Genomic DNA, 15,779 nt, shown 5'->3' on the forward strand with positions numbered 1-15,779 from the left:
GGCTTTTCTTTTTTTTTTTTAAATTGCTGGCCATGGCGATAATAGCTCCAAATCTCATAGAATTCCTATGAGTGTGAAAGCTAATCCCGCCACAGCCGGCAATAAAAAAAGCCGAATGCGGCTTCGTACAGGGGGGGGGGGGAGGTTTAATCATAAATTTATAATGCATGTAACTAATGGGCAGACTGGATGGACCGTTCAGGTCTTTATCTGCTGACATTTACTATGAAGAAATGTAACCTACTTCACTAATAGCCAAACAGGTCATCTCCCAATGGCGTTCCAAACGCTCAAGCATTCGATGTCTTCTTGAGGTGCAACAAGGTCTCACGCTGCACCGAGACAAAGTCAGTTCCCAGTTGAACTCCTCGCTCAGCTGCGTCTATTCAGCAATACGGACCACCTGTCCACTGGTTTTGCCCACCATTCACTGGCAATGCCAAGAGGATGAAACAGGAAATGTCTCCGTTTACTCGCTTGAAAACCTAGTTGGCCCAACAAAACTGTTCACCGATATGTACGTGTTTAGCTATTAGCAAAGTATGTGAAATATCTGTTATTTTCCACAATAAAGTGCAGATATTTAATAAAACACGGCTAGATTTTTTTGCATACAACGTCTTTATCAATGTATCATTGCCGAGTGTGAAAGCATAAAAGTTACAGCTGTAATACCAATAACTCTGCTCCATTAAGCAAAAATAATAGCAAATTTTAAGAAAAACTGAGCTTTATGTAATCAGTGGCTTTGAGCATTAAAAAAATGATTTCCTGATCAAGCATAATCAAATTCATGGGAAAAACTTCAATTAATGTTCCTTTAGTTGTATGCAAATCAATTTATCCCCATTCATTAGGTTTGTAGCTGGACCTTTCCTAACCTTGATCAATGGCCCCTCCTGCTTTTTAGTTTAATATAGTAATGAGCTATTAATTACCCACCATATCCCAATTTAGTTGTAACTTAACATAAAAATAAAATATGATCTCGCCTCTGCCTACTTTTCCAATCATTTCACTCCTTTACTTGTGAGCCTCTGCAAAGAAAGGCTCACAGGGCAATGTGGCATCAGCTCCTTTCAAGCAACAATAGTGCCACGATGCTATGGGACAGTGGGATTCACACTAGAAGGCCAGTTCTCGGAACTAAGCACTCAAATTTACACACACACTTGTCTAGAATCACGGCACTGATGAGCATTCATAGTTGTGGAAATATTCTTCTTCTGCCAAAGTGCTATGGTGGAAACACTGCTTAACCTACACAACATGGATTTCCAAAGGGACAAGTTACACGTGCTCCTGGTGCTCCCACGCCAGCTCTATGTCTGGCACACATGTGAACAGATAAATGTTAGGCAAGTATTCTACAAGGGAATCCAAGCGCCTTACTTCCATTATAGAATAGGCTCTTATCACGCAGTGCTGGGGTGTCTGGGTCTTTAATTGAAACAGGGCAACCTTTACTCTTCACTTTGTGCTCCACAGAACATTTAAGTTACAGAAATTGGATGCTAACAAGTCCATTGCACGTTGGAGCTGCACAAATGAAGTGGGTACACTTGATCATCTTTTGTTTTCCTGCCCACTGGTTCAAACATTCTGGCAGGAGATGTGGAATAAAATACAAAATATATTGGAAGTTCGTATACCTCTTTCTTATGGAATGGTGATTTGTGGAGCAGATGCTACTTCAACCTATCTGACAGTAAATACAAAGAAATTGTTCATGATACTACAGGCAATAGTTAAGAACCGGAAGGATTTTTGGCAGGAAACTGTGTGACTCTTTTATAAATATGAAGCTAATTTAGCTGAAAGATCAGGGAATATTGCAGCTCTTTAGAGGGTTTCGTTAAGCAATGTGTGTGATGGAATGATTGACCAGCCAGACATATGGGAGGGAGGGATAAGAAGAATAGCCTTACTGGATCAGACCAATGGTCCATCAAGCCCAGTGGCCAATTCAGATCTCTAGTACTTGGTCAAAACCCAATGACATGTTTTTCATTAAGAATTTTCTAAAGTATATTTGTGTGTTGCATTTTTCTGTAAGATGTTAAAACTTAATCAAGATTAAACTAAGAACCAGGGCAAACTGTGCTGCTCGGAGCTGGGGCATTTCTTACCCCAAAGGAGAGAAACATTCATGCAATGCAAGAGCCAAAGAAAGCCATTCCTGATAAAAATCTGCCCCTGAGGCCGAGATCAAAGCAGCAGCATCTGTTACCCTGCTAAGTTAATGTCATTTTCATTGTTCTTTGTATTTCTGGGCCAGACGTAAAACACGATTCTAGCCTTGCCATGCCAGCAAACAGCTCAGTAAGGGAGAACAATACAGCTCGTGTGGGAGAGCGGGCATGCTTATCAGAAAACGCTGCTGATTCACTGTACACAGCCACCTCACTGCACCATAAAAGCGCTGTAGGGTCCTGCTCGGAAGAGGAAGATTGGCTGGCTGCCAAGCAAGAGTTCGCTCTCCTTTGGAACCGATCTGTGGCTTCCTTGTCAGAGGCGGTGAGAGATCTTCAAGTTTATAATCTTTCAGGCTCCGTGGTGCAGTCGGTGTCCAAGGTCACCAAACGCTATTATGGCTCCAGCTGACAGGACGGCACGACAGAGGTCTCTAAAAAGCTACTGAGAGTGCAATTACCCCAGCCATAGACAAATTTCATATTCAGCAACCACTCCATAAAACAGATACAGCCAAAATCTCGACTACACTGCTGATTTATTTTACTCTCCGTTCATTGCTTTCCCATCACCATGCCTTTTTGTCAGAAATAATACGTTTCATAGCAAAGTGAAGAGAAATAAAGGTGCCGAGGTACAGCAGAGAATGCAGAAGTGCCTGCGGCCACTGCAATATCCATGCAAAGCAGTGTTCAGGCCTCGCTGGCCTCGAAGTTGGTAGCTTCCAGGACCTCTAGAGGGAAGCAGACCGTCACCACTTGCCCCAGGGACAGCGAGAATTCCAGTGCACAGGGATCAAGGACAAAATAAAATAAATAAAGGGCCCGATATTCAAAGGATTTCTGCTCCTAATTTGGCCGGGTAAAATTTCACTACACTCCTAAATTTAGAAACACAACATGGAAGTAGCAACGGGGACAGATTCAGGGCAGGAATAACAGGCGCTTAGCATGAGGCTTATAAGTGTAACTTTTAAGGGGTTGATTTTCAAAGCAACTCAACTCTTGGCCATTTAAATGGCTTGCCTGGGGCTAACCAGGTATATCCAGCTGTACTTAACTGCATAGTAAGGGTAAAGGAGATGGGACTTGATAGCGTTTTCAGTGTTGTTTACACATTCAAAGTGGTTTTGTATGTTTTAGACAGTGAAGTGTTAAGTGAGTCACATGGAGCTGCAGTTGGAATTGAACTCACCACCCCGGGATGCTGAGGCAGCTGCTTCAACTACTAGGCTACTCCATAGTGGCACCAAAGCTGAAACAGCTGTGCTGTGGACTTTCTAGGGGCAGAGTCAGTACTTAATCAGCCGTTCATTACTCGAACCCAGACATGGCCCAGCATTAAGCTGTCAGCAAAACACCAACTGCTGCCAGCCGAATATTTAACCCTAAATAGGGCACAAATTTAGAAGCCTAAGTTAGGAGCTGAATATCGGGCTCAAAAACCTCAGTAGCTTTCACCCATGTCCCCGGTATTACTACAAAGTCCCCCCTCTGTGCTCTGGCCGTCACAGTTCCATCTTTAATTTGTGCATCAAGTCTTTCTGATCAATCTTCTCTTGGTTCTGGAACCACCTGTTGAAAGCGAGCAAAGCCACGTTTTTAGCAGCCACGGCACTCATTTCCATGGAGCTCGCTGCCCACTCCATGCCACTCAGGTAGAAGAGGTTATCGTGGAGAATGATGGGCGGTAGTTCTTTGGGGGCAGAACCATAGTGGGGGTACGCGGCCCAGTCTGTCACCTGGACAGAGTAATAGGAGCGGAACAGCGTCTTCAGTTGCTGCCTGTCCAGAGGTTGCTGCGACAGGATCTTCCAGACTGCAGCTTCTTGAGGCTGCTTCCTGCGGAACCCCACGGACACATTAACTGGACAGATATTTTCTGCACTGTTGAAAAAGAGGTCAGGGTTATCAGTAGCCAGAATACTGGTAAAGGGAAAAAGCTTTGGCTCCGGGAAACCAAAATAAGAAGAATTGAGGTAGCCATGAATGACAGAGGACACCATGTGGTGGTATGTGCCAGGGAACTCCCCGACAGGAGGTTCAAAATCCTCAAAGCTGATGTTGGTCCCACCGCGATGAAGAGGTGTGGCTACAATCACCATGTCATAAATGTCTGAACCGTTCCCACTGTCGCTTTCATGTCTGAGCTTGTACTGTGTTTTCCCTTCTGCAGACAAAGACAGAACAAGAGAGAAGCTGTCAGCGGAAACGCCTTTCATTCCATGCTAAATACAGAGCACACATCACAAAAATCATGAAATTTAGCTGCAAAAAAAATGTATTTTACTGTTGCCTTTCGATTCCAATTTCACCAGACCTGAAAGTATTCCTAGAACAAAGAGTCACTGTTTAAAATAAGTGCTCTCTCAGAGTTTTAATTGAGATCTGCTTGGCTTTTGGATAAAATCTAGTTTTTACTCACCAGGTTCAGCTGTTGAATGTTAATAATAAAACACTAAGTTCAAAGTGTGGTCAGAGCTAACCTTACATGAGAAAGAAAGAACAGGAGAGGGCAAGCAGGGCAACTGACTAGGTTGCCATTTTCACAAGGGGTCTCGTGAGCCCAGAGATGGGGGCTGGAGGCAAAGCCTTCTCCACAGCTGGATAAGGGATAGGGGAGAGTATTAGAAACCATGCAGGGCCTGTGATCTACCTCCTATGCAGGCTTCTATACTACACCTAGAGAAAAAGCTTTTTACAGGTTAAATGAATAATTACAGAAACCCGATGCACGAGGAAAAGCTGCTGTGGGGCCTGCAGGTACGAGGAGGCTCAGAAACCCAGTGCAGATCCTGTCCGACTGCTGTCACCCACTAACCACTCACCCTACTTCCACTGGCCCAAGTGAAGTGAAAAGAAGCTAAAATCAGAAGATTGTGGAGTGGAGAGATTTCTAGATAGGTTTGACAGTACAAAAATGCTAAATCAGGCTCAGCCTCCTCCAAATCAACAGAGGGAGAGGATTTGTGATTGGGGGAAGAGGTAGGTGGAGAAGACCCTGGATCGCTCTATGTTAAATACTGGCTTAGCATAAGCTTTCTCTACAATTTCCTTAAAATCATACTCTGATTCAATAATAGGCCGGGATCAGTTGCAGAATATCTGAGCATTGTCACTTGGAAAAGCAGTTTGGAAATATGCAGAAAGTGTTCAAAATGGCTTGTGAGGTGAAGGGTTCGGGAGCATCATTGAATACTGTTCATCCAAGCACAAGGAACACACTCGTGACTGCAGAAGGTAGGAAAGTGCAAAAGGGAATATGAAGAGTGTTCTCTCTGGTGACAAACTGTGGTACTGCACACTACTAGATCACACCAAACACCCACAGGGCCTTACCTGGGCCCTGATGCTCAAATGCTTGCCTTGCAAGTAAGTCTGGTTGTAGCCAGTCTTACTTGTAAGGCCCCTGCGATGCTCAAAAGGGTTCTTGGAGGCTTCTGCCAATCGCAGTAGCAGCCACTGAGAACCCTTAGTATTAAAATGATGTGAACTTGGATTATTGGCACAGAATGAAGAAGAATGAAATGGTACCTTTGTCTGTCTTGTGTAGACTAAGGATGGGATCGTGTTTTTAAATGGATGCTTTTTAATACAGAAATTCTAGGAACGCCCACCTTTTACCGGGCAAAATTTTCCAGCAGGTCTGGAACTGCCGGTAACTTTTTCTGTGTGTTGTGCTAGTGTATACCCCGCGTCTGTGGTCAGAATACAGCTGTTAGGTGTGGAACATGCACTCATACAAGACATGCACAACAGCTATGTCCACACTGGCTTGTGAAAACAAAGAAACAGTAGATAAAGTTGCTTGCAGCTCCGGCAGATCGGGAACTGTGCAAAATAGATGTGCCGAATGCTTAGCTCTTGTGTGCAGGCGCCAGGCAAAGTTCTCCCCCCCCTTTCTCTGGGATACTCAGCACAAATAGTGTACATATGATTTGAATGTTATTTGGTGCCGAGCATGTCCTGGGAAATTAAAATCGCTCCCAACCTGGCATTTTTTTCCAGGCTGCTGGAGCTGTGTGCATCCTGCCCTCGGTGAACTGGAGAAATGTACTGTCTTACAGTTGCTATTGCAATCTGGTTTCTGCTTGAATATTATACCTGTGCTCAGAAGAGCAGCTTGAGGTCTGCCTTACACAGACCTTGTTACTAGTGTTACATAAGTAGCATTCTAGGGCCTACCTTACCTGTATTGTAAAGTGCAATTCCTGTCACTTTTGCTTTGATTACATTGGCTTTGGTCAGCTTCAGCAACCCACTACACACCAGCTTGTTACCTCCTTCCACGGCCCACATGTTGCCTTGGGCTCCTGCTAGTGACATGGCTCCTGGGAAGAAAATAAAGCACACAAATTCCTGTGTCATCACTACTGGGATAGTGCCCTTATCTAGAAATCAAATCCTCTTGCCACTCACCCACAAACGCAGGGATGGTCAGAGGCTGCCCATAGCTGGCCCGGATAACTGCCACAATGACTTCATCGATGAAGCGCTGAGTGACCCCCACCTCCAGCAGAGACTCAGCCACAGAGCGGTGACTCATGTTAACGAAACGCTCACCCCCCAGAGAGTGCAGCAGCTCTTCCAAACTGGAAAAGGCATAACCGTGTGCCTGATACTTGTAGATCCTGAAGGCAAGAGGGGAAACAGAGGGTGAGTGATTTAAGAGAAAGCACTTCCATTGCCAATTCAGGCAGCCATAGTTCACAGAGGGCCCAGAAGGCCCTGCACTGCCACACAGCGGAGATCACTCAAGATACAGGAGAAGTCAGGATCAAAGCATCGTGCAGGAGAAGGGCTGCTAATTAGGATTAAGACATAACACACCAGACAGCATGCTTACAGCTTCCAATCCTGAGTTTCAGTGATTCAGTACAGTAGTTTTAATTTCAGACAGTAACAAGAATAGCATTACCTTGGATTTCTACAGACAAACTTGTAGGATACAGACCAAGCCTTCAGTACAAACCCAATTAAATTCTAAAGCAAATTCCAAGTAAACTACAGGGCTTTTGGCATAAACTGTAGTTTCTGCATTGAAAACGTTATTTGCTTTTAGATAAGCAATTGCTTTATATCACTTTTAATGGTTCTTTTGTTTACTGAAATTCTGTTACTAGGGTGATGCAACAGGACACGGCAGAAGGAAAATGCAAGAATCACAATCTCCCTTCCAGACCCCTCCCCAGGAAGAACCCTACACTCATCATATTGTTAATTAATTCTGGGGGCTCTTTTAGAGGATCTGAAGTCGCTTAAATCTGTACCTGGAGTTTTGAGTCTCATTTTGATTGAAGAATTTCAGCTTAGGCTCTTTCTTACACTGTAGCAAATTGTAAGTTTAAAATCATAAGTGTTTGAGGCTTATGCGGTTAAGGTACAGCTTACAGGAATGGGGCAGGGACAAGGACAGTGACAAAACCCACAGGGACGGGATGAGGAAATTGAGTTCCTGTGGGGACGGGGACCAATTTATCCCTGTGTCATTCCGTTCCCCTCTATTGGATGATTACTAAATCTCTTATCTCTGGTAATTGAGTATACTGCTTACTTTATATTTCATTGTTGTAACTCCTAAACGTAATGTAAACTTCTTGATTTGTAAGTTCTCTTGAACTTAGATCAGTATAGAACGACCCAGAAATTGAAGATTATATTATATCCACCACTGCATACAGTTCAAGCTCCTATTGTGTTCATTCTGCTGCCCCTCAATATCTCTCCTCGCTTCTCTCTCCTTCTACACCTCCCAGAGAACTCCGTTCCTCAGATGTCACTCTTAGTGTCACCCTTCTCCTCCACTGCCAATTCCAGACTTTGTTCCTTTCATCTAGCTGCCCCCTATGCCTGGAATAAATTACCTGAGTTTGTCCGCCAAGCCCCTTCCCTTGTTAAAAAGCAGACTGAAAACCCACCTTTTTGATCTAGCTTTCAATCCTTAACCCTACTCCTCTGCCCTCCAACCCAGTCAGCTGATTAACTGTTCCCCTTAACTGTATCCATGACATCCTATTTGTCTGACTTGTCTTAGATTGTAAGCTCTTCCGAGCAGGGACTGTCTTCTTTGTGACTCTGTACAGCACTACATATGTCTGGTAGTGCTACAGAAATCATTAATAGTAGTAGTATATTAAATTAAAACAATACAAATAAAAACCAAGACAAATCTTAATACTATCAAGAAGGGGATCACGAACAGAAAGTTATCATGCCACTGTACCGGCCATGGTACGCCCCCACCTGGAGTACTGCGTCCAGCACTGGTCACCGAACATGAAGAGGGACACGGTACTACTCGAAAGGGTCCAGAGAAGAGCAACTAAAATGGTTAAGGGGCTGGAGGATTTGCCATACAGGGTGAGATTAGAGAAACTGGGCCTCTTTTCCCTTGAAAAGAGGAGACTGAGAGGGGATATGATCGAAACATTCAAGATAATGAAGGGAATAGACTTGGTAGATAAAGACAGATTGTTCACCTTCTCCAAGGTAGGGAGAACAAGAGGGCTCTCTCTAAAGTTGAAAGGGGATAGATTCCGTACAAACGTAAGGAAGTTCTTCTTCACCAAGAGAGTGGTAGAAAACTGGAACGCTCCTCTGGAGGCTGTTATAGGGGAAAACACCCTCCAAGGATTCAAGACAAAGTTAGACAAGTTCATGCTAAACTGGTGAGCGGATGGCTGGGCAGGATGGACCATTGGTCTGTCCCAGTAGCGGCAATTCTTATGTTCTTATGTTATCAGAGTGGTTAACTTCCTTTTCCACTTAGTCAATACCGATTAATTCAAAAGGAGTTCAAATGATCAGGGAAAGACCTTCTTAAACAGATATAATTTTAGCAGTTTACACATAAGCACATAAGCACTGCCTCTGCTGAGTCAGACCATAGGTCCATCACGCCCAGCAGTCCGCTCCCGCGGTGGCCCCTCAGGTCAATGACCTGTAGTGATCTATTACTTTACAGCCTTCTGTACTGTATAGTAACCCTCTAATTGTACCCCTGGATCCCCTTTTCCTTCATGAACTCGTCCAATCCCCTTTTGAACCCCAAAGTCGTACTCTGCTCTACCACAACTGAAGGACAGCAACCCCAAAAAATTGTCATCAAGCATCAATCCTACTGTTTAATGCCTAAAGGCAGGGTCACCAAATATTAAGTGCCATGTTTGGGACTTTTATACTCCATTTTCCTGTCTCTTTCTGCTGAAACAGAAGCCTTCCTCTTCTCTCTTCAACCATGCAGTGTAAGAAGTCCTGTGCTGGACCCATGAGACCAACATATAAGTTGCCATACCATGTGGCTCAAACTAAGACCTGCATGGTGCAAAGGAAAGGCAGTGCAGCTTCTGGTTTTATGGCGGGGGAGTAGCTGCCTTTAGCACACTATGAGGTGAGGGGAGAGGTCAGCATAGCTCATTGGAAGGAGTGGCCGACTAGGTATGGAGAATGGAGCTGGTTGGCCAGCTAGCTATATGGGGGAGTGGCTGGTTAGCTAGGAAGGAGGTAGAGACTGGCTGGATCACTGGATGGTATTGCTGGTTGGGAGAAGATGCCTGCAAGCTAGGGCAGTGGCTGGGGTGGGTTGTTGGCTGGGGATGAGAAGGTTAGGGGGAGATGAGAGACAAACAGAGTGTTGAGTTGGGGGAGCTGTTGCTGTGCACCTGGTGCATTAGGAGGTCTGAGATATTAAGATTTCTTTTCTGTAAACACAGGATGGGAAAACAACCTTCATAAATCAAGCCCTAGTCGCTGAGGTAGCCCCCGGAGGGATCTCTCCCCCACTCCACTCTTCAACCTTGGTGAGGGCAGCAGGAGAGAGAGCTGAAAGATCTCAGCCTTGGCACCTAGATTTCACATATTTACTTAGATTTATCCGACATCTTTTTCAGTAGTAGTTCAAGGTAAGTATATTTAAATACAGAATATGTAGCAGAAGACTGTTCCAGGAAGTGCCATATTGCCCCACTGCCTGGAACCTGACTGGGTATGCAATGGCATTGCTCCATCTTCTTCCTCACTGTCCGTCTGTGCCTGCGTTAGACAGAAGATAGGATCAAACCAGCCATACCTCATGAACTTCTCCATAATCTCCTCCACCCACATCTGTAGTCTCAGGAAACTGATGCCATAATGCCACCAGAGTCGGAAAAGATTGAGTAGATACCAGTCTGTCTCCTCCAGCACCAGCTGCTCTCCATTGAAGATGGCTGTTTTCCCTGCAACCTCCCTGCGGTGTTTCAGACCTGCAAAACAGAGGGATTTACCCCATACTATGTGCGTTATTCTCAACAGGAGGATTAATAACTGTAAGTAGTAGGCTGCCAGACTCTACAATGTTATCTGATTTTCAGATATCAGCCTGTCTAGGAGCGCTTCAGGATTATTATCAACCTCTCTTATAAAAGATGATCTCATGACTAAAATGAAGAAATAGATTTTGTATTGTTTCTTATAATAAATTTCCTGGAGTAGACAGTCAAAGCTTGCATACAGAGAGGTTAAATGATTTCAGGGAGTGACAGTGGTGGGTTTGGAGCCAGGGACTTCAAATAGTACGCAGCAGTACAGTAGCATGTTGAAAAACTTGCATCAGCAAAGAAAGCCAGTCCACATAGGGAGCACATCAGAAACACATATGGAGACACCACAACCAAGTCTAGTATTAGATGTGCACAGGCTGGAGAGGGGGCCCCCAAACCCCCCTTCAATCTCTGCTTCCTTCAGCTTAAGGCATGCTTGGTGCTCCTTGTGACATGCACACTCCCACCCCCGCCAGTTCTGGTCACAGCAGTAAATATAAATTTTCAAACAATGAAGCATAAAGAAAGATATGAAAAGGGGAGTCAGAAAAATTATTAATTTGGGGTGATATGAGCCCTAAGTATATAAAATGGCCTAACAGAATGAGTGGATGTGCCTTTTTCTTACCCAACAATTTGACAAAGTCTTGCATGTGCAGATTCAGAGAATGGATGGCTACACTGCCAGATTCGTAGTGTTGTTTATTCACTGTGATGGTTGCCAGTCGCCCTCCGATACTGCCTGGTTCATAAACATCAATCTGCGCTTGGGGTCCAAACTGCTGCTGCAGGAAATGAACCACTGCTGAGCCGCCTATTCCAGCACCCACTACAGCTGGGCAAGGGGAGCAAAAAGAAACAAGATCCAGCATGAGCACTTTACCCTTCACAGATGCTGGGTGACTGATGTAGCGTCACCAAACCACTGGCAGAGGTCAAACATGCTTTATTTATTTATTTAGAGCAGTATATTGTGGCAAGATTCCGGGTGTGCCTTTGTAGGCGAGTCAGCCAGTGTCTCTCCTGCTCTCCATTGCCATAGTCATTTTAGGGTTAACAAGCTCAGGGCCCCGTCTGGAGGGCCTCCATGCATGCATGGATGTTGGCATGATGTCATTGTAGCAACATCTGCATATGTGCGGAAACCCTCCAGTCGCGGCCACGAATTTAGCGTACCACAGCTTGGAAAAGTTTTAAAGACACTGATTTAGAGGCTGTAGCAAGTACAAAGCAGCTGTCTCCTGTCCCCTGACATTTCCTAATATCCCCTTCCCCCAACCCTTATTCATAATCATGGAGATAAAACCTCTGAACCCCTCCATCAGCTGCATGCACAAGCCTCCCCCTCCCCTCCCTCGGCTGCATGCATAAGACTCCCCCTCCCCTCCCTCGGCTGCATGCACAAGACTCCCCCTCCCCTCCCTCGGCTGCATGCACAAGACTCCCCCTCCCCTCCCTTGGCTGCATGCACAAGCCTCTCCCTCCCCTCCCCTCCCTTGGCTGCATGCACAAGCCTCTCCCTCCCCTCCCCTCCCTTGGCTGCATGCACAAGCCTCCCCCTCCCCTCCCTTGGCTGCATGCACAAGCCTCTCCCTCCCCTCCCCTCCCCTCCCTTGGCTGCATGCACAAGACTCCCCCTCCCCTCCCTCGGCTGCATGCACGCCACTCCCCACCCCTCCCTTCCCCGGTACCGATCCTCTCTGGCGGGGTGGCGGCTCCCTGGGCACCGGCTGGGCAGGAAATGCAGAGCAGCAGCAGGGGGAGGAGGGTGGGCGCTGCTCTCCTGCTCTCCAGGTACAGCCTGGACTTCTGGTGGCCAAGGGCGCCTGAGCAGCCCCTCCATTTGCCCCGCTCGGTCTGTGGATCTGGGCCAGCGGCCTCCATGCTGCAGCCCAGGCAGGAAGTGCTTCTGGGTCTTAGGGGGGCGGGAGTTGCTGTCGCCTAGCAGCTGCCAATGGGAAAGGCGACATTGCGAGAACTTTATTGGCAAGACAAAAGGACATTAAAGGGCCGCTATGTCCACTTGGACAAAACCACTTTCCAGCCCATGGACTTTTCTTGCTGATGCTGCGCTGGGTAAAAGACTGGGAGGGGGCTTCAAATACAAGGGAGAGATGGTTAGTGCTTCTGGAAGGACTCATTTGCCTCGGCCAGTAGGGCAAAGCTTATGTGCTCCTATACAACCAAACGGGTCATAATGCGGGCAGGCTTCAACTAGAAACATGGGCCTGTGGCTTTGAGGGGTTCAACCCCCAGCACTGCTCCCTGGGCAAGACCTCCAACCTTCCATTGCCCCAGATTGCAAAATGCACAGGATCATCCTCCCACCCCTTCTTTCTTTCAGGACCAGTGTTTTGCTTGCTTTGGAGCTGCTCTTTCGCACCCAACCTTGGCACTTTTCAAAACCTCTCTAGCAACTTCCATGTTGTTACCTTGAGAGGCTTGAAAACTTCTCTTGGTTAGGAACTAGGCTTGCTTTTCTGAAGTAGTCTCTGAAAACTGCTATTCTGCATGCTGTTTTAGATTCTTTAATTTATATTTTCAATACCCCCCGGATTTTAGCAGACTGGCGTGCTGAATGCTCTGAGCTGCTTCCGCCATTTATAGGAACTCTGAGTGTCATAAAGCTCCCTCAATGGGTAACTAGTAGCCTTACTCAGGAAGAAAGTGAACAAGATCATATCATATTTTTGGAGAAAGAACCACAGCCCCTGGGTATTAACAAGATTATATAACACTTTAAGCACCCAGGATATGCTTAAACTGGGATCTTGGATTAAATTAAGGAAAGATTTACATATTTAGCTAGAGAAATGGACGACAGTGCAGTAGCGGGGATCCATGCCAGCCAATGCTGGGACAGAGATGGATTATTTAGAAGGGCTGCAAGTATTTTGGGGAGAAGTTCAGCAGCTCCAGTTGCATAGAGGGTTTCAAAAAGTCCATGCCAGGGCTTAATAAGAACTGAACACAATTGGTTAAAATGGATTCAGTTTTGAAAATCAGAAAGTGGAAATCCCACTGAATGATGAGTTGAAAAGATTTAAGGAAGCATGGCTTCTGTTGCTAACTCTTTAAAGAGGGCAATGAACTATGCCTGGCTGAATGGGACACAGGTGGTGTGAGCTAGGGGAAAGAATTCTCCCTCATTTGAAGGATTCCTTAGAGCAGTGGTTCCCAACCCTGTCCTGGAGGAACACCAGGCCAATTGGGTTTTCAGGCTAGCCCTAATGAATATGCATGAAGCAAATTTGCATGCCTATCACTTCCATCATATGCAAATCTCTCTCAAGCATATTCATTAGGGCTAGCCTGAAAATCCAATTGGCCTGTGTTCCTCCAGGACAGGGTTGGGAATCACTGAGATACTGGACTGATCCAAAGGGGGTAGGGGTGAGGAGGGATGCTATAAATAGGTGGTGTCTGTTGAGAGATCTGGTGGATAAAAGGAACTATTGTATTCTGGTGTATTATGAAAGTAGAAACAGAAATAATGAAGAGTGTGGTGCAGTGGTTAAAGCTACAGCCTCTGGCCCCTGAGATTGTAGGTTCAAACCTATGCTGCTCCTGGGCAAGCCTCTCAATCCCTCCATTGCCCCAGGTACATTAGATTGTGAGCCCACTGGGACAGACAGGAAAAAATGCTTTAAGTACCTGAATAAATTCATGTAAACCGTTCTGAGCTTCCCTGGGAGAATGGTATAGAAAACTGAATACATAAAAGAAACTAAAAAGAAAGTTAACCAATAGAACCACCACCACCACCATTTTAATCTTCCCGCTGCATAGCACCTCAATTCTGTCCAGCTTAGTGAACTGCATGAAAGCAGGCAGGAGCTCTCAGCTGCACTTCTTCAGGAAAGAATCAGATAGGCCTTAAATTTAGTATAAAAGATGGAAGTCACTCAGCTGAAGATTTAAAAGATCCCAGCAGACTGGAAGTTGCTGTGGTAGCAATTACACAAGTCTGCACTAATGCATTTCATCAGAACCACCTAGGAAAGGTTTGCAGACTTTGCTGTAGACTTGAATGGATATATGCTAATGAAAAAGGAGCGAGCCAAATCCAGATCACAAAAAGTATTCTTTATTCAACTTCTGCTACTATAGAAGCAGTGGATTTGATTAACAAACAAACAAAAAAAGCTGATTTGCAAATTATACTGCACATCTTGACAAGCAACCAAAGCAAACAGAGTAACCTAATGGTTAGAGCTGAAATCCTACCAACTCTCCTTGTGGCTTTGGTAAGTCACTTAAGCCCCCTTTTATCAAGCTGCATTAGGGTTATCACAGGCTGCTGCGGTAAAAGCTCCAATACTCATAGAATTCCTATGAGTGTCAGAGCTTTTAAAGTAGTGGCTGGTGATAAAAAAAAACACCTAATGCAGCTTGATAAAAGGAGGCCTTAACTTTCATTGCCTCAGGTGCAAACTTCAAGTGTTAAGCCCTCCAGGGACAGGAAAAAAAGCTACTCTTCCTTAACTCACCTTGAACAAACTGTGCAAGGTAAGTCCAAAATTGACCTCAGATGTTACAAGCTATTGCAAACACATCTTCATAGCCACTGTAGCCTCCCAAATCACCAATGTTACAACCATGAATTAAAAGGAAAAAAAGCTGTATCAATAATGCCTCCACAAAAGAGTTCTTCCTGGCCAGTGCATGGGGGTGAGATAGATCAAGCATTTATATTCACTTTAGGCTCCGATTCAGTTCTTACAGAATAAAGAAATACTGAGCAAACAGATTTTTTTTTTCATAGCACCAGAACTGAAATGTAATTGCTGTTTTTTTTGTCCATACAGAACACCCCTTTTCATGGATTAAACAGAATACCTATGCATTGTAAGCAGTCAATATAAAATTTGGTGCAAATATATATGTTGGAAGATGACCTCAAAACAGACAATTTTAGAAGGATATCCAATTTTCAAGTCCAAAGGATGACATCCATATACTGAGGATGATGAGACAGCAAGTGGACATCTAAATAAATATCAGATCAGATTCAAATATTTTCTGTTTATGAGCATAACCCATATAGAGAAATATTATGCAAGACTGACCGGTGGATACTTTTCTGGTACATACTGATTTTATTTTTTCTTTGAAGAAGAAGAGAATCTACTCCCTTCCCAGGGCAGTGTCTCTCAAACGGTGTGCCCCGAGAGATTCCAGAATTTTACTTTATTTTAAAAGTTCCCTTCATAAGTATACACTAGAATAGATGACATGTACATCACATATGCATCTGTCAATGTTATGAGCATCTGGTGCATAAGGA

The 15,779-nt window shown here is 44.9% G+C and overlaps 1 protein-coding gene across 1 annotated transcript; it reads right to left on the reverse strand.

The window, feature by feature from the left end:
• Positions 1–2,712: 2,712 nt before the first annotated feature.
• PCYOX1L (prenylcysteine oxidase 1 like) lies at positions 2,713–12,421 on the reverse strand. Its single transcript, XM_033927477.1, has 6 exons — positions 12,184–12,421; positions 11,121–11,327; positions 10,261–10,435; positions 6,612–6,823; positions 6,383–6,523; positions 2,713–4,362 (listed from the first exon to the last, which is right to left on the reverse strand). The coding sequence occupies exons 1-6, from the start codon at positions 12,374–12,376 to the stop codon at positions 3,701–3,703; spliced, it is 1,590 nt and encodes a 529-aa protein (XP_033783368.1). The 5' UTR covers positions 12,377–12,421; the 3' UTR covers positions 2,713–3,700.
• Between the last annotated feature and the right edge of the window lie 3,358 nt (positions 12,422–15,779).

The sequence above is a fragment of the Geotrypetes seraphini genome, chromosome 18 (assembly GCF_902459505.1).
Source record: "Geotrypetes seraphini chromosome 18, aGeoSer1.1, whole genome shotgun sequence".
Taxonomy (NCBI): domain Eukaryota; kingdom Metazoa; phylum Chordata; class Amphibia; order Gymnophiona; family Dermophiidae; genus Geotrypetes; species Geotrypetes seraphini.

What these genes read in the sequence shown, in the direction of transcription:
- PCYOX1L (XM_033927477.1), bottom strand. Translation starts at nt 12,376, where the DNA reads ATGGAGGCCGCTGGCCCAGATCCACAGACCGAGCGGGGCAAATGGAGG. An exon ending in ATTATGGAGAAGTTCATGAG is followed by an intron (nt 6,824 to 10,260) that starts GTATGGCTGGTT and finishes TCTTGCCTTCAG; the next exon opens with GATCTACAAGTATCAGGCAC. An exon ending in AATTGCACTTTACAATACAG is followed by an intron (nt 4,363 to 6,382) that starts GTAAGGTAGGCC and finishes CTTTGTCTGCAG; the next exon opens with AAGGGAAAACACAGTACAAG.